The sequence below is a fragment of the Sciurus vulgaris genome (genome assembly GCF_902686455.1).
Source record: "Sciurus vulgaris genome assembly, chromosome: 2".
Taxonomy (NCBI): Eukaryota; Metazoa; Chordata; class Mammalia; order Rodentia; family Sciuridae; genus Sciurus; species Sciurus vulgaris.
In genome coordinates this window covers 49,686,071-49,707,053 of record NC_136462.1, presented here as the reverse complement: position 1 = coordinate 49,707,053, position 20,983 = coordinate 49,686,071, and the positions used below count along the sequence as shown (strand labels likewise).

At 35.0% G+C, this 20,983-nt stretch overlaps 1 protein-coding gene across 5 annotated transcripts in view; it reads left to right on the top strand.

Moving 5' to 3' along the window:
* STYX (serine/threonine/tyrosine interacting protein) overlaps positions 1-20,983 on the top strand; it is a 39,604-nt gene continuing 18,621 nt past the window's right edge. For 4 of the 5 annotated variants that reach the window (XR_013760742.1, XR_013760743.1, XR_013760744.1 and 1 more), the window contains exons 1-10: positions 1-366; positions 8,574-8,606; positions 10,052-10,105; positions 12,377-12,474; positions 15,094-15,154; positions 15,641-15,677; positions 16,082-16,121; positions 16,204-16,254; positions 17,442-17,514; positions 20,686-20,779. Coding sequence is in view for 2 of the 5 variants with exons in the window: in XM_079121445.1 (XP_078977571.1) it covers positions 310-366; positions 8,574-8,606; positions 10,052-10,105; positions 12,377-12,474; positions 15,094-15,154; positions 15,641-15,677; positions 16,082-16,121; positions 16,204-16,254; positions 17,442-17,514; positions 20,686-20,779 (598 nt within the window). In the remaining 3 variants the exon portion in view is untranslated. The remainder of the gene's footprint in view (positions 367-8,573; positions 8,607-10,051; positions 10,106-12,376; positions 12,475-15,093; positions 15,155-15,640; positions 15,678-16,081; positions 16,122-16,203; positions 16,255-17,441; positions 17,515-20,685; positions 20,780-20,983) is intronic. The other variant, XM_079121446.1, reaches the window with a different exon arrangement.

Sequence of the window (20,983 nt, the reverse complement as noted above, 5' to 3'; positions counted from 1 at the left end):
GTTGCAGGGCTCGAGCTTGTGCCGGATCCTGGGCTGCCAGAGGGACGGGGAGACTGGGGGAGGGAGACGGCAGCAGCATGGCGGCCGGGAGCGAGCCGCACAGCCCACCTCTTCCCCGCTGTCGCCGCCGCCGCCACCGGAGTCGCTGCGACCCTCTAGTCTACGTGTGTTAGTTGTGAGCCGCCGCCCATCAGACAACCCTCCGCTCCACCGGCCCTCCTTCCTTTCGCCGCCACTGCCAGCCCGAGGGTCGGGCCGGCAGGGTAACTCACCCTCCCACTTCACCCACCAGCCCGCGGGGTCCGGACCATGGAGGACGTGAAGCTGGAATTCCCCTCCCTCCCACAGTGCAAAGAAGACGCCGAGGTGAGTCTGTCGGGCGACTGCCACGCGCAGGCCTCCCCCGTGGCTCTGGCCGAGGTGCGACCCCAGGCCCCAGTTGCAGCCTCCACCTCGGTGGGAGCCCCGTGGCCTCCGAGGGCGTCCAGGGACCTCTGGCGTGACCTCAGGCTCAGAGTCGCGGCTCCCACCCAGGCGCAATTTTCGTCCCCTCCGGAGACCCCGGTAGGCTGGCTGCGTCTGATGTACTTATGTTGATGGGATGAAGAAAAGCCAATCTCTGGCCCCCTGGACTCGGTGTTTAGGATTTTGTCGGAGTAAGGTTCATCTTTCATTGCCCAAGCAGCGGAAAGCTTTTTCCTTTTTCCTTTTTTTCTTTTCTTTTCTTTTTTCTTTTTTTTAAAGCGACGGGTAAAGTTGTTTTTTTCTCAGCTTGAGAAATTTCTCCGGTGTCAACTTTCACTTGTGAGACCCATGGACTCACACGTGGAATAGACCTGGGGCCTTCAAAGTATAGACTTGGGAAGTGCGCCCTCAAATATTTTCCCAAAGTGTTTGTTTTCAGGCCAAAAAAAAAAAAAAAAAAAAGTGACTAAGAGAATGTCACAAAGCTAGCTCATTTGAATCTGAACACTTTAATCAGAAGTATTGTCCTTGGAGGAAGTTGATATTGAAGTAAATTTCTTTGTACTTTCGTCTCCTGATCTCCGAATTCGGGGTTCTTATTACTCCACCTTTTTCCTTGCCTAAAGTTTGTATTATGTTTTTTTTCCATCTGTTGCAAATATTTTATGGTATTGGAAACTATTAGAATTATCTGGAGGCTAAATTAGTAACAGGACAAGGGTCTCAGCTATGCTTTGGTATGATCAAGAAAAAAGTCAAATTCCTAAAGTTTTAAGTATATTTTAGGTAATTAATTGGAAAAATAAAGCCCCCTTTATTAGGAGAACATTCAGTTTATTACAAATATTCATTCTTGGGGTTCACTTTTTAATCTGTAGGGCTCCCTAGCTGTGGTAGTGATGCTTGAGAACTACATGTTTTAAGATTCAAGAAAAATGAGATTACACGTTTTTGAACATACAATAATGTGAATGAGGAGTATGCTTTCATATCCTCAAAATAATGCAGTAATTTCAGCACTTAAGACAACTTTAGAAAAAATGTAGAGCAGTCCCAATTTTAAGAAATTGTGCTTGACTGCAGCAGTCATATGTCAAGCTTATATCACAAAACACAAGAAGACCTTGGAATCCTAATTCTTAATTCCTGTTCTTTATAATATATTGCAGTTTTTCCCTGCCCTAATCATAAAAGTTGTAGCTTAAAGTTTCCTCAGAATTTGCATTTAGTATTTTATTATGTATACAGTGTGTCTAATCCCTGCAAAAATTATAAATTCTTACTGGGAATATACCTTTCTTTCCTGTAGAGGGGAACTGTCGAAAACCTGCCATTTTTCTCTACCAGGTATATGGGGGATTTTCTCCACATCATTTCTTTGGTGGACATCATCAGGGTGTCCTCTAATTCAATTTAGGTCTTACACTATTAGAATTAGAATTATGTTCCACAGGTAAATGACTGAGTCCCACAAAACTGCCTCTATCCTCCTCAGTTCAGATGCCAGTTACAAGTAGTATTAATTTGCTAGGATGGCTCCCAGAACTCAGGGAAATGCTTTTACTAGTTTATCATAATAGATATTACAAAGGATGCAGATGCCAGAACAGAGAGATGCATAGGGCAAGGCATGAGGGAAGAGGCACACCACCTTTCTGACACCCTGTTCAGCAGCCTAGATGATCAATCAGTATTCCTTCAAGATTTATCAGACAGCTTAATCTTCAGCTTCCTCCCACCTTACCCTACCTCCTTCCCAGAAGTCAGTGGGTAAAGTTAAAAGTTCTGCCCTCTAATCATGTAGTCTTACTGGTGATCAGCCCCCCCACCATAGGGGCCCACCTTAAGTCAGTTTATTAGTATAAACTCTTGATCAAAAGTGGCATAGTAGAGTAAGCAAGAGGTGGGGAATGGAAAGGAAAGGTAATAGTATTGAGATGGATCACATAATGGCGTAATGAACTCCAATATTTTGTATTATTATGCACCAATAAAAAAGAAGAAGAATGGCTCATTATAAATAACAAAAGACACTCCTATCACTCAGGAAGATAAAGGAGTTTTAGTGGCAGGAACCTGCTCAAGAATCCTATATATTTCTTCTTATATAGGAAGGTGATGCTTAAAGCCTAGTGGATAGTGATGTAATTGTCTACTGAAAGCCAATTCAGACTTTATTTTGTAGTATTGCATGTTTGATCTATATTGATCGCAAGTAACAAAAACCAACTCAGACTAAATTAAGCAAAGGGAAATTAACCAAATCCAAAAAGGTGGTGGTCTAAGCTGGTATCAGAGATTTAATGTAACCCAGGTATTATACTGTGTCATAACTATCTCTGCCTCTTATGAGTTTCTGCTTTTTCTATAACTTCTTCAAGGTGTAGAGCTTGGTTGTCAGTTGCTCTGGTGTGTCATGCCCTTAAAAAACTTACTCATGGAAGAATGAAAGTGCTTCTCTTCCAGCTTTAGTGTTTGCAGTCGAAAGGATTGGCTCAATTTAGGTCATGTGCATACTCTGTGGATCAGTCACTATAACCAGAAAGGGATGAATTCTACAAGGGGCACAGTCTAGTTATATGCTCAGTTCCTTGGCAAGGAGATTAAAGTTTATTGTTGGTATCATGCCCACCAAAATCATAGCATTTCTACAGGTGGAGTGTGCTTTCTGGGCTGACAGAACTATAAATAGGGGCCATATTAATAAACCATTGAACAGGGATATGCAATCATAATAAATTGACTAATAAACAGAATATTAACTTCCTGATTCCCAGTGTGATATATAAAGTGTCAAGTGGTCTTATGTAGTTAGGGTGTACAACCAGCACTGTTCCACGTAGGAGGCGCTATATAGAAAGCTGAATTATGATCTGAATCTTGATTTGATTAAACAATGGAATTCAAGTAGATTTTAGTGAATGTTTTTTAATAATTAATGTGATCAATCTTTGATAGCTTTATTCTTTCATCTCTATAAGGATATTACTTCCAAGTTTCTTAAAAGACTGGTTAGGCATTCTTTACATAGGACAGTGCTAGCAGAAATTTAGCTGTGTAGATCAGTTTGCAAAATGATTGTTATTTCTCTGTTCAAACTTTTTAATGATTTCCCATTGTTTTGAGAGTGAAGTTAAACCTTAACATCCTCTCCATTGTCCTGTGTGGTCTGGTAACTTGCCTGTCTCTTTAACCTCATGAGCAACTCTTTCCCATGCTTCTTTCTTTGTGTGCCCAAGATCTCTTAGTTCCTGGAAGTGCTTTAATTTTCACACTCAGGACCTTTGCATTTATGTTTTCTCCTGCCATGGCTGCCAGCACCCTCTTTGCCCTCACCTAATTAAATATTTAATTTGGCATAGACTTAGGCAACATTTCTTCAGAGAAACTTTTTTGCCAAGTCATACCCATCTTCTTGCCCCCCAGAATAGTTTAATCTCCCAGATACAATAAGTAGCACTCTGTACTTTAATGTTTACCTTTGTAAATGTTATTCTTGAAAATTTTGGTCTTGTCCATTTTCCATGATAGACTGAACCTTTCATAAGGAAGGTTTAGTGACCCATCAGTTCCTATCTTATTTGCCACAGCCCTGTCTGTTATATACCACACATTTAATAAATGTGAATCTTGATTGGTTTTGACAGTGTAGTCTTACTTCTGTCAAGAGTCCACTAGATTCAAGGAAGAAAAAAAAAACAGCTTGTAATACCAGTTTTTAAGCAAATTAGTTATATATCTTGATTGCTCTTATAATTTGAAGATTATTAAATTTCAGTTGGGCGCAGTGGCACACCCTGTAATCCCAGCAACTCAGGAGTCTGAGGCAAGAGGTTGGCAAGTTACCAGCCTCAACAACTTAGTGAGCCCCCTAATAACTTAGCAAGACCCTGTCTCATAAAATAAAAAACTAGAAGTGTAGCTCAATGGTAAAGCATCCTTGGATTCCTCTAATACTCCCCAAAAATCACTGATTTAGAAGTCTCTTACATGAATGCTGTTCTGAGTCTGCATTTCCCCACCCTCATTTTTATTTGACTGAAAAATCTCGTTTGTCCTTTGATTTAAGCAAAGGCTCAACAGCATGTAGAAACTAAAGAAAAAAGATTTATTCTGGAAAAGTCTACCATTTTGGAGTAGAGGGACTATATGCTAAGTCTTCTGTTTTATTAAATGTCCCAGCTTAGGTATAGTATTCTGATTTCTTCTCCCACCCATGGCCAGAACTGCTCCTCCTCCTCTCCATCTATGTAAAATTAGTATTCTGTGTTGATATTTCTAAAAGTTATATGCTTTAGTACTTCTAATTCGTCTGGTGGTAAGAATTACGCTTTTATTTTATCTAATGGTTAAGACTTATACCCTTCATTGGTGCACTTGAGGGTTTTTGAATATTTTTTCAACACTTTTCTATCCTCCACATGCAATTTTACAAAATATGTAACTGCATTTGTATGAGATTGAGAGACCTTGAAGGATGACTTGATATGTGGTACCTTCCAGCTCATTGATGAAAGAAATACTTTCACTTGAATTTATTTCCAGCAGAAGCATGTTATGTCTCACAATGAGGGGCATTTTGATTTTTCAGGCTTGCTTTGATTTGATAAATATGATTTGGCTAATTAGCAAAGTTTGGAAATTGATTCTACTAATTAGCTATAATAATAACTTAAAATAGAGGAGTCTACCCCATTAATACTATAGTCTCTAAAGGGATGGATTTTAGGAACAGCAGGAGGAGGCTGAGATTTAGAACGAGTGTGACTGTCCAGATGTGGTAGCACATGACATCCCAGCTACTCAGGACGCTGAGGTAGGAGGATCACATGTTCAAGGCCAGCCTGGGCAACTTTGCAAGACCCTGTCTCAAAATGAAAAATAAAAAGGGCTGGGAGTGTTGCAATGGTAAAGTGCCCTGAGTTCAATCTTCAGTACTGAAAGAAAAAGAAATTTTTTAAAAGGCTACAGATGTAGCTCTGTACTAGAGTGTTTGCTTAGCATGTGGTAGACCCTAGGTTCAAGCCCTAGTACAAAAAAGAAGAAAGAATGAGCATGATACAGGCAAGTCTTGGTAATTATAGTCATGTTCAGACAGATGGATTTCTAGTAGAGCAAAACTGTGAGCATGAATAACCTTTAAAAAAATCTTGATCCAATGTGGTAAAGACTCTAGGAGAATCAGTAGGCAAGGCATGTTTAAGGTTTCCATTATAGACCAACATCATAGTCAGAGGGTCTTAGTCCATTTTGTATCACCAATAACACTACCATAGACTAGACAAGTTAAAAGAAGTTTTGGCTCATGGTTCTGGAGGGGGAAGGTCAAGGGACTACATCTGATCATGACCTTCTTGCTGGCAAAAGTCCCAAGTGGTGCAGGGCATGTTTTGACATGAGACAGGGAATGTATGTTTGTCTGTCAGACTGTCTTCTGGTCTGTTCTGCCTCAAGACTCAATCTTGGGAGCCTTATTTAAACACAGTCAGTTTTCAAAGGTCCCATCTCTAAACACCACAGAGGGATTAAATTTCCACCCTCTTACTACTTCACATGGGTATAAATTTCAACCTTGGGAGACACCAAGTAATATCCAAACCATAGCACAGGATTAGAGCAATAAAGAGGGTGGTCTCTAAGCTCAGGATTCAATTATGGCAATAGGAATGGTTCTAAATAAAATTTTCTCTGAGAGAAAGCTTTCCAGATTTCAGAAGAACCACATGTATTACAACAAAGCCTGATGCTCCCCATGTAAGGCTGCATGCCTATTTGTCCTGTAAATAATGATAATTTTTCATTCTTTATACAACTTGTTGTTCACTCCTATAATTTTTTGAATGAATACAGAAATAGTCTGTCATGTTCTATTACCTACAACCTTATGGGAAAGTTGAAGTTTTTTTAAGTCTGCTTTTACATAAAAATTGAGGTAAAATTTGTATTCTATCCTAAATGTTCAAGTTTATTTTAACTTAAAAATTGTTTGACTTAGTAACCTGTGAAAATAACTCCCCCCCACACACACCCCCAGCCAAATCCTTAGGTAAAATGTACACTCCAGAAAAAGAGCAAAATTTGTCCTGTGACTTTGAGTTCCTTCTGGCACATTGCCAAGTTGAAGTTCAGGAAACGCTTTTGATTTAGTGATTATTTTGAGCTTAAGGTACTTGAAAAACTACAAATGTAGGGAGAGACTTTCTCTGAACTCCTTGTCTTCCTGTAGATAGATCCTCTAAAAGGAATTCATCTTCATCACTTCCCACCCAAGAATTTTATCAACCATGGAAGATTAACACATATGTAGGGGAGTTGAAGTCAACTCCATGCCCAGACAGACTTTATCACAAATTATCATATATCCTTCTAAGGGTCCATTCATCTCTTTAAAATCATTCACTCTCCAAAGTTGTCTACATCCCCCCACTCTCCTCCCCTATGAAGAGGGCATGTATGCTTCTAAATCTCACTGGTGCTTTGGGTATTTACCACCATACATGTAATAAATTCTGTGTCACTGTCCTCCTGTTAATCTTCCTATTGTCAGTTTATTTCATAGATTCAGTTTTCAAATCAATGTGTTCCAGTTTTTTGTTTTTTACTTTGATCACACACAATTACAAAGTTAGTGATTTCATTTTAGGCAAACTCAAAAGTACATTTCTTTGTTTTTCTTCTTTCTCTTAGCTCAGAGATACTGCTTCATGAAGATAAAGCTGTCCATTAGACTGTTTAAAAATCTTTTGAAAAAGTATCAGTAGAATCTAGTGCTATGGATCTCCTTAATGCACACCTATTGTGTGTTTCTTCTATGTAAGGCACTATGTTCAATGTAAGGGGTACCATGACTAAAAGGACAGGGTCTTTGGCCTAAGCTTCAAAAACTTTTCTGTCTTAAAAGGATTACCATAGCATATTGGTACATTAAAGAGACAGGTAAACCAAGTGTGATGGCACAGCTATGTAATTCCACTTACCTGGAAGCAGGAGGCAGGAGAATCACAACTTCAAGGACAACCTGGGCAACTTAGACTCTATCTTCAAAATAAAGTTATATAAATAACAAAAGGCTGGGGATATAGCTTATTGGTAGAGTGCTTGTCTAGCATGAGAAAGGCCCTGGACTCAATCCCCAGTACTAGGGTAAGGGGCAATCAACATTCAATTTGATTACATTTCCTCTTCTACTGTCTTGGAAATGAAGTTTTTATTTCTATTCTGTTTGTCCTCACAAATCATTGTTATTTCGTGCAATCAATATTTGTTTATATATCTTCTCCATAAAATTCCTTCTTAACACTGAAAGGCTATATAGTGTAGTGATTAAGAGAATGAACTCTGGATTCAGACTGTCTGCACTCAGAATTAAGGTTCTTTGTGCCTAAAGAAGAAGTGGAAGATAGAAACAATGATACTACCTTTTCTTCAAAGAACATCTTTTAAAGGTTCCTTTAATTAGTGCTTGCTGGTATTAAAGTCTAATTTTACATGAATAGTTTTTAGTTTTATTCTTGTTCTTGAAAGGTGATTTTTTGGGGGGTTTTTTTGGAGCATATACTCTTGATTAACAGTTATTTTGTCTGGTCTGTTTCAAATGAATTATTCCTGTCTTCTGTTCTTGCAGTTGAGAACTAAGGGTTAGTTGATTGTCTTTCCTTTGTTTTGTGAGTTGTTTTTTAATAATAGACATAAAATTTACATGGAGTGTAATATATATTTAATGTATAACTCAATGAGTTTTGATAAATGTATGCTAGCAACTACTACCACTATTAAAATGTAAGAGTATTTTTATCAACAGGGAAAGTTATCTCATCCATTTCTAGGCATTCCTCACCCCACCTGACAATAATCATGCAGTGATCTGATTTGTCACCTACTATATCTGCCGTTTTTATAGATTTGGGTGTGTATGGGTGCTGAGGATTGAACCTAGACCTTACACATACTAGACAAGTCCTCTATTCACTGAACTAACATCCCCAACCCTATAGAATCTTCTTCGGTATTTAATTTTTAAAACCCACATTCTTGTATGTCACATCTTTAGCTTTATTTGGGTGACATTTTCCATGTATTTACTTTTATTCTTGTACATTCTTTTTAAGGAGTGGACCTACCCTATGAGACGAGAGATGCAGGTATGACAACTTTTTGTTTATTCAAGCCAACTCATATTGTTATTATTTAATAACCTTTCTTCACAAAGGATTCAAGACCTGCTGGCTCGTGACGTGTAGGTTTATCATTAAGTACTATAAATGTTAACTGTTTTAACTATGTAAGGTTAATCTTGACTCTTTCGGAGATGAGAATTATAGATATGTTTACTTTGATTTGAACATTATGTGTATTTTTTAAAAATCACATGGTACATACCTCAAAAATATATACAATTTTTATTAAATTTTTTAGTTTGAATATGGGAAGTATATTGTTACCTTTCTTCCTTGGGAACATAGTAACATATGTATGTTTAAGTAGAGTCACTTTTTCCTCATCTTAAGAATGGAGGGGCTGGGGTTATAGGTCAGTAGTAGAGCACTTGCCTAGCACATGTAAGGCACTGGGTTCGATCCTCTGCACCACATAAAAATAAATAAATAAAATAAAGATATTGTGTTCACTTACAATTAAAAAAAAAAAACAGGAATGGAATACCATATTTGTATGTCTTCTGAAAGCAGTTTGCTTTCTTGGTATAGTTTAGATAATTTCAGGAGAGTTAACTGTAAAGCATTTTCAATTTTTGGTTATTCAGTTTTGTATCTGATTTCTTTTCAACATTCATAGCTAAGTTGTATCGAAGAGTGAGTCAGATACTTCCAATTTGCCATGAATTAGAGTGGTAGCTAATTCTCTTAGCTATTCCTTTTCTATTCTGTTTCTTAACATTTTGTAGCCAACTTTGCCAACCTCAGGTTCAAGTGATGTCTCATTCCTGGGAATCCCTTAACTTCTAAAAATCTATTATCTTTCTCTCCTAATAAAAATTCACTTTTTATAAATATGGAAGTACATATGAGTCATTTTACTTACTGCTATAGGACGCAAAGATGAGTAAAAGGTAATTCCTGCTAGTAAGAAAATGGTGGGAGAAATAAGTCTTATATGCAAATGATTATATAATTACAATGAATGTGTTTCTACTAACTATAGATAATAGTTCTATCTTGTGCTGATTTATTTTGCCTGAGGTTTTGTGTAATTCTGATTTGCTTTATACCTGTTTTATTTCTAGATTATAGCTGAGAATAGAAGTAAAATTAGAGAGATCTCATTAATCTATAAAGCAACAACACAGTGGACTAATCCTACCAAAGCTACTTATGAAAAGCACTGAAAGTATAAATATCTGACTTTTCAAATATAGATTTAAACTTGGACTATTTCACTTGACATTATACAGCACATCTGCATTTCTCTTCCCAATCATTTGCTCCATGTGGCCAGGAAATACCCCCTAAATAATAAACTTTTAAGCAAATTATTATTATAACAACTATGAAAAAAAACCCATAAGTCCATATATGTGGCACATATCTGGTATAGACTTAAATTGCTGATGTTAATTTTTTTTTTCTAGGAAATTTTACCTGGATTGTTCTTAGGCCCATATTCTTCTGCTATGAAAAGCAAGGTATGAACTTTAGGTTAGGTTCACCAAGAGACTTTAAAAACCCACGTTTCTTGGGTAAGTTTTTTAGTAATAAGACTTTTCTTTTAGGGAACATTCACAAATACTATGTGTTAATAGTCATTGTCACTATATAATACCTGCCTCATTCCTAGTTTTACTGGACCAGTAGTTCTCAAGTGTTTCATCACAAATGAGTTTTTATGTTTTCTTCATGAAATCTATGGGTTGAAAGATTTACCAAATTGACTCTTAATAACTTATTTACTTTCTGAAAATATTGACATCTTTAAATGTTAAATAATATGAGATATAGTTAAAGCCCAAAATAAAAAAATTTAAAACCCATTTTGACCCATTGTTGTACATGTGGAACATCTACAAAAACTTACATATAGTGGATAACATCTACTATGATTATATATTATATAACATGGTTATATAATAATATGATATAACAATTATATTAATATTATAATATATATATATGAGCTCTAGATTGTGATTTCCAACCTATTTTAATGTACCTGTATCAATTTCATTGAAATATTTGCAAAATTGAAAATTCGGGACTTAATGGATTAAGATTTTACTTTACCTTTCTCTATCAAGGGTAAGGGTGTGTTTCATAGAGTATAAATAAAAGGACAGATTTAGGCTCTTGGTAACTAGTAAACTATTTCTTTTTGTAAAATTTTCCTGTTGTTTGTAGTTATAAGGTCAAAACTTGCTTTATATAAATAAATCCATTGAAAGGTACAGAATATTGTTAGCTAGTACATACATTAGGGTTCTATTTTGATAAGGTTTGCTTTACCTCTTAATAGTATAATATGCCTTCAAATCTTGTTAAAACAGGTTTTTGCCTACTTGTAGTTTTTTCATGTAAATAATGTTGATGTGAAAACTCCATAGATCATCCAGTGTAAACAAAGGAATGAATATTGAATTCATTTTGAAGGTTGGCATAAATGTAAATATTGAACATTGGTTCATTATTAATCCTACCAAACACCTCCCTTCCACTAACTCAGAATGTGTTCAGGATATTCAAAGATAATTGAACTCTATGTTGACATGAGAAAATTTGGTACAAAAATTAACATTTAAAACATTTGAAAACCATATTATCTTAGGGCTGCTCTAACAAAATACCACAGTCTGTATGGGTTCAGTAGACATTTATTTCTCATAATTCTGGAGGCTGGAAAGCCTGAGATCAGGGTGCCACAATGATCCAGTTCTGGGAAGAGCTGTCTTCCAACTTGCAGATCCCTTCCTACTTGCAATACCATTGCATGGCCAATAGAGCAAGTTCTTAGTTCTTTTTCTTGTAAGGATGGTAATCCCTACTGGAGATTTTACCCTTATGACTTCATTTAAATTTAGTTACCTCCCAAATGTCCAACCTCCTAATATCACATTTCAAGAATAGGGGTTCGACATATGAATCTGGAGAGGGGGATACAAACATTCAGTTCATAACATAAATTATTCTTTGACTTCAGTCATGAATTATGGCTGTTGTTCTGGACTAACTCAGAAAGTGAGAATTAAATATATAGAATTTTAAGTCAGAGGTGTTAGAAAATTTAGGTTATTCTGATTCCTCATGCCAGCATGGTTGCTCATTTATTAGATACTTTTTTTTGGGGGGGGGGGGTTAGGTACTGTGGTGCATGCCTATGATTCATGAGGCAAGAGGATAGCAAGTTTGATGCCAGCCTCAACAATTTAGTGAGTCCTTAAGCAACTTAGCAAGATCCTGTCTCAAAATAAAAATTGAAAGAATTGGGGATGTAGCTCAGTGGTAAAACAGCCCTGGGTTCAATATTTAGTACCAAAAAAATTTTTTTTACAGGCATGTGTCACTGTGCCCAGCCACAAATAATTATTGAACTTACTTATTATGCTTTCTTAAAATTATTATCTTACATAATTGTCACAACTATATAGTTAGTTGGTAGTATCTTTCCCATTCTCACATGATGGTATTGAGCCACAGAATACAGGTCATTACCAGAGCTGGGATTTCTAGTTTGAACTCTCATGACTTCAAACCCCATGCTTTTAACCACTGTAAAATCTGTTTTCCAAGTAAATTATCTTTAAGGGCACATGAAGCTCTAGAATTATACATATAAAATATCCATGTTAGCTTTTTGAGGACATTAACCTTGAATCATCAAACTATCTTGCTGATCATTTCAGGTAAATTATCATAAAATTAACTTTTTTATACTGTTTTTCTTCCGGTCTCCTCATATTTTACAGCTACCTATACTACAGAAACATGGAATAACCCACATAATTTGCATACGACAAAATATTGAAGCAAACTTTATTAAACCAAACTTTCAACAATTATTTAGGTAAGAATTATTGTTATGATTTAATAAAAAATGTTAAGGATAATAAATTTGTATAGATCTTATAGGTTTATTATACAATCAGACTTTTTTCTGTATGTATTTTGTTTAAAAAAAATTTTTTTTTGTATTTGTAGATGGACAGTATGCCTTTATTTGTTTACTATTATGTGGTGCTAGGGATCAAACCCAGTGCCTGATACATGCTAGGCAAGCACTCTGCCACAGAGCTACAGCCCCAGCCTCTATATGTATCTATTTTTTAATGATGAAACATAACAGTACATAGTTTTTACAATTTACTTAAAATATTTAAATCACGCTCATGATGCAAAATTCTAAAGGTTTAAAAGAATATGTATGAAAAAGTAGGTTTCCATACTCTTATCTGGTAGATACTCAGTTCCCCTACCCAAACATATCTACCTTCCCTCTTCATTGAGTATCCTTTCAGACTTAAATATTAACTTATACAAGCATATTACCATAAACTTTTGTTTTTCATACTTTTTTTATTTTGGTACATTGCTTCATATTAGTACTTACAAAGCCATCATGTGACTATACTAAAATTTATTCAATCTCTTGTTGGATATTAAGATTGTTTCCAGACTTTCATATATTTGTACATACAAATATAGATATTGTGTATTGATTATCCCTATACATATTTTATACTGATAGGATACATTTGTAGTAGCAGAATTGCTGAGGAGGGGTATGAAAAATGGTGGAATGAGACAAAAATCATAACCCTATGTACATGTATGATTACACACACAAATGATATGAATCTACATCATGTATAACCATAGAAACAAAATGATGTACCCCATATGTGTACAATGAATCAAAATGCAGTCTGTAAAAAGTAAATAAATAAATAAATAATAAAAAAAGAATGTGAGCAGATTAAATTTGATAAGTAATGCAAATTTCTCTCCAGTGAGTTTTATTACTTTTTAGTCCCCCTGTTGAGTGTTTAAAGTGTCTTTGCACTTTCCTAAGACAGAATTATACCACAAGAGAATTTTAAAACATTTAAAATTTTTCCTGTGATAGAATAAAAATGGTCTCTTCCAATTTTAACTCGACTTTTTCATTTATCTCCTGATATGTCTAGTGGTTTTTTTTGTTTGTTTGTTTTTTGTTTTGTTTTGTTTTGTTTTGGGTGCTGGGGATCGAACCCAGGGCCTTGTGCTTACAAGGCAAGCACTCTACCGACTGAGCTATCTCCCCAGCCCCTCTAGTGGTTTTTAATGTTCTTTAATGCTCTGCTTTATTCTTCATAAAAATTAATGTAGCCTTTCTTAAACATAAATACAAGACACTCCAAAACATAGTGTATGAACATACAATAAAATAATATTTAACCAAAAAAAGAATAAAATTAACTGTGTATTCATAGATATTTGACATCCAAAATGGCATCCACAGTTTGGTCTGCAGAATTACTTTAGGATACAGTCATTGTTGGAATCCTTGTGTTTTATACATTGGATTTTCCTTGGATCCTGAGCTTTAACCTCTCTGTTTTTAAAACCAGAATTTTTTTGAAATTATCACCACCTAAAGGATTATCAAAGAACTGTAATTTTTCAAGCAAAAGAGATCTACAAAACTAATTACTTGGTTACCTACAAAAAAGTGGTCTTAGATAGGTTAGAGATGGGAGTTTTTCACAAAATAGAATAAACCTAGTTGATATTGCATTGTTTTAAAGGTATTCTAAAGTAAAATTCCCAGCCAGGCATGGTGGCGCACACCTGCAATCCCAGCAACTGGAGAGGCTGAGGCAGGAGGAGCAAGAGTTCAAAGCCTGCCCCTCAGCAACTTGGCAAGACCCTATTTCAAAATAAAAAAAATTTGAAAAGGGCTGGGGATGTGGATCATTGGTTAAGTGTCTCTGGGTTCAGTACCCAGTATCAAAGGAAGAAAGGGAGGCAAGGAGGGAGGGAGAGAAAGAGAAGAATAAGAAAGGAAGAAAGAGAGAGAGAGAGAGAGAAAAGGGGAGGGGAGAGGAAGGGAGGGAGAGGAGGAGAGAAAAATTCAAGAGTAGGCATGTTCTTCATTGTCTTACTTTACTCAAGTTTAGTTCAAACATTAAATCTTTGACTCATGGTTCCATCAGACTGCAGCCTCTTTTCTGTTGTTTTTTGGAGGGAGCTTTGGTCTGTGTGTGTTTAGCTCCTTCTTTTTTAGACATTGGACTTGTCCTTTGTCTTTTGGGGGAAGGGGTCACAAGGCCATTCAGAGAACAATCTTGTGGTCTTAAGAAAGTTGGTAGAAATAGAAGGATAAATAATAATTCGTATGGATAGGTTTTTGTCTTTATTTTCTAGATCCACTGTGATCCAAAGGAAATTTTCCTTCTTGCTTGTAACATTTCTGTTTTAACCAGGTGAATTTTTTCTACTAAAGTATCAAGAGAAATGTTAACATGTTTTTAAAGCTTTAAGTGCTATACCCTAGTGCATTATCTATCAGCCTGGTTCTTAGAAATTTGATACATTGAATATTATTTTGTATTCTTTGCATAATTACAAAGAAATAGTTACTTTCTTCATAAATAAAAAAAACTTTATCTGAAAGTGTGCTTATCATCAAATATTCTATTTTCAGGTATTTAGTCTTGGATATTGCAGATAATCCAGTTGAAAATATCATACGTTTTTTCCCTATGGTAGGTATCACATATTTTAATATTAAAAATTCAACCTCATTATGACTAAAAATTCTAGGATTATTTTTAAAAGGAAATGAATTGTTCATTCAAATTTTTTTACCTCCTTCATAATTTTTGAAACTTGTAATAGTTATGTTTGTATCATTTTGGAAATTCTTGAATTAAGATAATTTTTATTCAAGTAAAATAACAGGAGACAGGTGCAGTGATGCACACTTGTAATCTGACTACTTAGGAGTCTGAAGCAGGAGGGTCTCAGGTTTGAGGTCAGCCTCATTAATTTAGTGAGACCCTGTCTCAAAGTAGAAAATTTGAAAAGGACTTGGCTATAGCTCAGTGGAAAAGCATCCCACGTTTAATTCCCACTACCAAAAAAAAAAAAATTAATAGGAAATTGTTTTCAGATTTCCTTTTGTTTCACTATATTTTATATGCTTATTTTAATCTTGCATGTTTTATTATAACATTTTCTTTTGCCTTCAGACTAAGGAATTTATTGATGGGAGCTTACAAACTGGAGGTAAATAAAGTTTCTTTCATTAAGCTAATTATTTTTAGGAAATTATTTGTTAAAGTAAATTTTTAGCTGATATTTGTCTTAAATACAGGCAGTTTTAGCTATCTATAATAGACTGTTCCCAAATTTATATTTTCCCAGCTACTTGTTTCATTTGGATAGGGTTTTAAAAACATTTTTATTAGAACTATTTTCAAATTCTCTTTGAGCTTTAAATTTCTTTTAAAGTGTCTTTTGTTTTCTATACCTTAAAAGATTTGAAAATTAATAAATAATCAGGTGGCATGTATATGACCTAAAATGTTTAAGGAAAGATTTACTGTAGTTTGATATGTTGGTTTATATGTTTTAACTGCCGATTTTTTAAAGTGTTTTTCTATGAAAATGACTATTTCTTATTTTTTCAGGAAAAGTTCTTGTCCATGGAAATGCAGGGATCTCCAGAAGGTATGGAGTTAGAGATGATCTTTCTTTCTCTAACATTTGATTAATGAGTTGTGTTTTCTAAAATTTTTTTCCCTGTCTTCAGTGCTGCCTTTGTTATTGCATACATTATGGAAACATTTGGAGTGAAGTACAGGTAAGAAAATAGGCTAAAACCCAGCCACAATTTAAATTCTCATTACAATGAAGCTTAACAGAGATGGTTGGGAGTTTGAAGTAAATATGTTTTTTTCAGTTATTTATATTTGATAGACAGGAGCTTATATCCCATGGTTAATCTCTTAACCTAATTCATCTACCTTGTATAGATTTTCTTAGGCTAATATTTTTGTGGTTTATGGAGCGAATACTGTTATTTTAAGATGTCAAGGTAACATTATAGATGAAGTAGCATATAAGACTACTTACTTGCCACTAGGGAATGGGTTAATCTCAGTTTAGAAACTCTTAGCACAGATATTAGTGGATACATTGTTTAAAAGGCTAATTATGTTTTATTAATAATTGAAGTTAAAAATTATTTGTAACATCTATTCACAATTCAGAGTAGTATTTCTTATCAAAAGTCATTTTTTCCAGCATAGTACAAAGATTTTTAAAAGGAAATGGCCTTCTTGACTCAAAACAGCAAAAATCTAGCTGGTGTATAAGGTACACTTCTCTGTTTTGTGCAAGGTAGAAATCGTGTTATCATTGCCACCTCTGTTTCATGCTCAAACATAAACATTTCCTTATAAGTATCAGGTCTTAAGGAAATACTTGAATTTAAATGCTTTGTTTATTTAATTGAAAAAGATTTAATTAAAAGATTTACATTTGATGCATATGTTCTCTTTATTATGTGGATTCTCATCAGTAATATTAATATTGAAAATAACTTCCATGGATTCCATTGTGCCCAATACTATTACAGGCTCTGTTAATCTCATTTAATCCTCACAATTCAAGGGAGTTAACTTCTCAGTTAAGCAATAATAATGTTTTGAGTGTGTACTGTATGATAGGTGTACTAAATGCATAAACTCCTCCTGTCTTGACAAAGGTTCTCCAAAATAAGTATTATAATACTCATTTTAACAAGGAGAAAAGTAAAACTTAGAGAAGTTGAGCACCTGGGACATACAGTAGGTGAGCAGAGAGATTGTGATATTTAGTCTGATTGTTCTTTCCACTGTTGACTCACTACCCCAGTGTGTTAAACTGTATAGTTATGATTTCCTATTTAGGGAAATTTTTGCATAGTTCTGATTTGGATGAATTCTGAAATGCTTAAATGATTAATTAAATAATAACATTACATGAATTTTTCTTTTCTGTTTTAAGAGATGCATTTGCTTATGTCCAAGAAAGAAGATTTTGTATTAATCCAAATGCTGGTTTTGTCCATCAACTTCAGGTAGCTAAATTCTCTCTTCTTTATGGCATTCGGAATATACAATAATTAAAATATTTTGTTTGTGAATTTAGATGTAGAATTTACTTTTTAAGTGCTTAGAGTTTGCATAATCTCAATAATTTGATTATTATGTATTTTATGTTTTCTGTGTTATTTAAAATTTCGTTGAGGTTTGTCAGATGCACTAACTATAATTTCTTTGCTTTTTGCCTTGTCCTGTAAAAAAATGCATTTTTAAAAACATTTTTATATTTGGAAGAGTAATATATGCTTCTGGTTAAAAAATCAGCAAAGTTTAAGAATATAATGTGAAGTAATAAATCTCTTTATAATAAATATTGAAGATATTTGTATAATATACATTGATTGGCCACATAACATTTTGATCAACAATGGTCTGCACATATGATGATGGTCCTATAAGACTGTAATGGATCTGAAAGATTCCTATTTCCTAGTGATCTCATAGCCATCATAACAGTGTTGTCCAACATACCACTCACATGTTTGTGGTGCACTCACATGCTGGTGTGCAGTTTACTATATACGAGTACTGCAGTTTACTATAAAATAGTATGCATATGTCATAGGCAGTCTCATACATCTTGTCTTAACTGCCTCTTGATTTCAGTGTTCTCTTCCTTTGATTTACTCTTTTGATCATCATTACCTTGAAGTTTAGGATATTACCCCCCCCTACACACACACACACACACACACACAACTTAGGGGTGTAGTAAACTATACCATCTAGGTTGTGTAAGTGCACTGATGTTCACACAGTGAAATCACCTAACAAGCTGGGTATGCTCTCACAAGTCTGTAATGCCAGTGACTTGGGTCTGAGGCAATTGCCTGAGCAATTTAGCAAGATCCTCTCTCAAAGTATAATTTTTAAAAAGGGATGGGGATATAGCTCAATGTTAAAAGTGCCCCTGGGTTCAATTCTCATTAACTATACACCGCTCCTCTTCCAGCAAACCAAACTATGAAATCACCTGACAATACATTTCTTAGAACTCGCTACAGTTGTTAAGCAGACCATGACCATATATGTGACCAATTCCTTATTCACGAGTTTTTATATTGTTTCTAAGCTTTTATGGTGATAAACTATATTGGAAATATATCTTAACAGGTACATCTTTGTATATATCTGTGAATTTACCTGTAAGATAATTGATTGAAATGGAATTGTTGGATTACAGAATATTTGAAATTTGGTAGATATTGCCAAATTATCTCTCAAAAGTATGAAATAATGTGAACCAGGAAGCAAGGAGTGCCTGCTTTGCCCTACCCGAGTGAACACCAGTAGCCACAAATTTTCTTATCAAATTTTTTGAGTACTGCTATCATAGTGGTAAAGGTAACAGTTCCTTGTTTCAATTGATTCCTTTGAATTAATGAATTTGGGACTCTTTTCCTGTGTTCGAATTATTTGTATTTTCTGTGAACTGGTTATTGATGTTCTTTGCATATTTTTCTAGCAGGTTATTGGTCTTTTTCTCACAGGTTTTGCAGTAGCTCTTTGTGTATGATTATCTGAGATAATCAACTCATAATCAGAAATGATTTATTTTGGTTCACTGTTTTTAGAAATTCCATTCTGTGATTGATTGGACCCATTGTTTTAGATTCCTGTCAGGGCAGCACATCATGGTCGTATGTAGCATGGTAAACCTGTATATATCACAAGCCAGTCAGCACCTATATATAGGAGTGTTGACCCTGTGTTTTCTAACAGTTGCAATGTCTGGTCTAATTCCTAAGTCTTTCATCTATTTAGAATTGACTTTTGTGCAGTATGAGAGATAGGATGCTAGTTTCATTCTTCCACGTGTGGACAACAAGTTTTCCTAGCACCTTTTGTTTAAAAAGCTATTTTTTCTCCAACGTGTTTTTGGCTCCTTTATTAAGGATCAAATGGCAGACAGCACATATCTGTGCTTTCTGTTTCTTTGGTCTATATGTCTGTGTTTATACTAATAAAAAACATGCAGTTTTTGTTACTGTAGCTCAGTAGTACACTTAGAAGTTGGGTATTCTGATGCCTCCAACATTGCTTTTTTCCCACAGCCCACTTATTCTTCTGCCTTTGTCATACCACTCAAGGTCTTGTAAGTCTACCTCCATTTTTGGAGAACTATGAACTATATCTACTTTGCCTGAGATAGCTGAGGAGGCAGCCATCTTCTGTGCCTAGCTGAGTTTGGTTCCATTTTTTAGACCTTTTAGTGTGAATACAGTACATATGTAGAAAATACATAAAATTTAAATAAGCATTCACATAACCATCACCCAGGTCAAGAAATTGAATATTTGCCACAATCCCTAGAGCCCTCTTGGTACTCCTTCCTAAGCACAGCTCTCCTCCCTTTGTAAAGATAACCACTTACCCCTATCTACTTGGTGATCAGTCCCTTTTTCCTCATTTTTCTCTTCAGAGTTAACAGTGTTTCCTACTTTCATTAAATGTTTTCCTTGTTTTCAAAAGGTGGGGAGGAACAGAAATGTCTTGATTCTGCCATCTTTTACTGGAAGCAGAGAAAGAACGACTGTTTTTAAAGGATTAGAGAAAAAGATATATACTTGAATATATTAAATGACTAATTTATCTAATATTCAAAATATTTTACAACATACCTTGTTTTAGGTACCAGGGATTGAACCCAGGAGTACTGACCACTGGGCAGCATTCCTTTTTATTTTATTTTAATACAGGGTCATATTGAGTTGCCAGAGGCTGACCTTGAACTTGCAATCCTCCTGCTAAGGCTCCTGAGTTGCTGGGATTACTGTGCCTGTCTATAGCATTTATTTTTACTGAATTTTATTTTATTTCATTTCATTTAATGAGATTGCCAGTTTCATTTTTATTGGTTTTGTTTTGTTTTGTTTTTGCCCCCATTAGATGGAATTAGAGATCATTATAGCTAATGCCCTAGTGCCCGGGTACACATACTGACTGGCAGTTCAAGCTATTGACATGACTTGATTTATGGTTATCAGTAGCTGGCAATTATGAGATAGGAATTTAAACCTCAGTTATTCTTACAATGATATGGTGGCAGTGTTTTCATTGTAAATTAAGAATACCAATAATGTGCAAATTAATCACTTTTTTCAATAATATAAATGTATATCCAACTTAATTAAAATCTTTTTTAGGAATATGAAGCCATCTACTTAGCAAAATTAACAATACAGATGATGTCACCACTCCAGATAGAAAGGTCCTTATCTGTTCATTCTGGTACCACAGGTAAGGATGTTTTCTTTTTAAAAGAAAGTTGGAGAGAAAGGTAATGGTTAAAAAAAAAAAAAGTAGAAAAGTTGTAGCCATTGCTTGCTAGAAGTTATGCTGAACAGTTTAAATTGTTCAGAAAATTAGGGGTAAACTATTGAATTCAGATAATTTCAAAAGCATTGATTTTATGATGAATCTGTGTTACAATGAACTGTATGT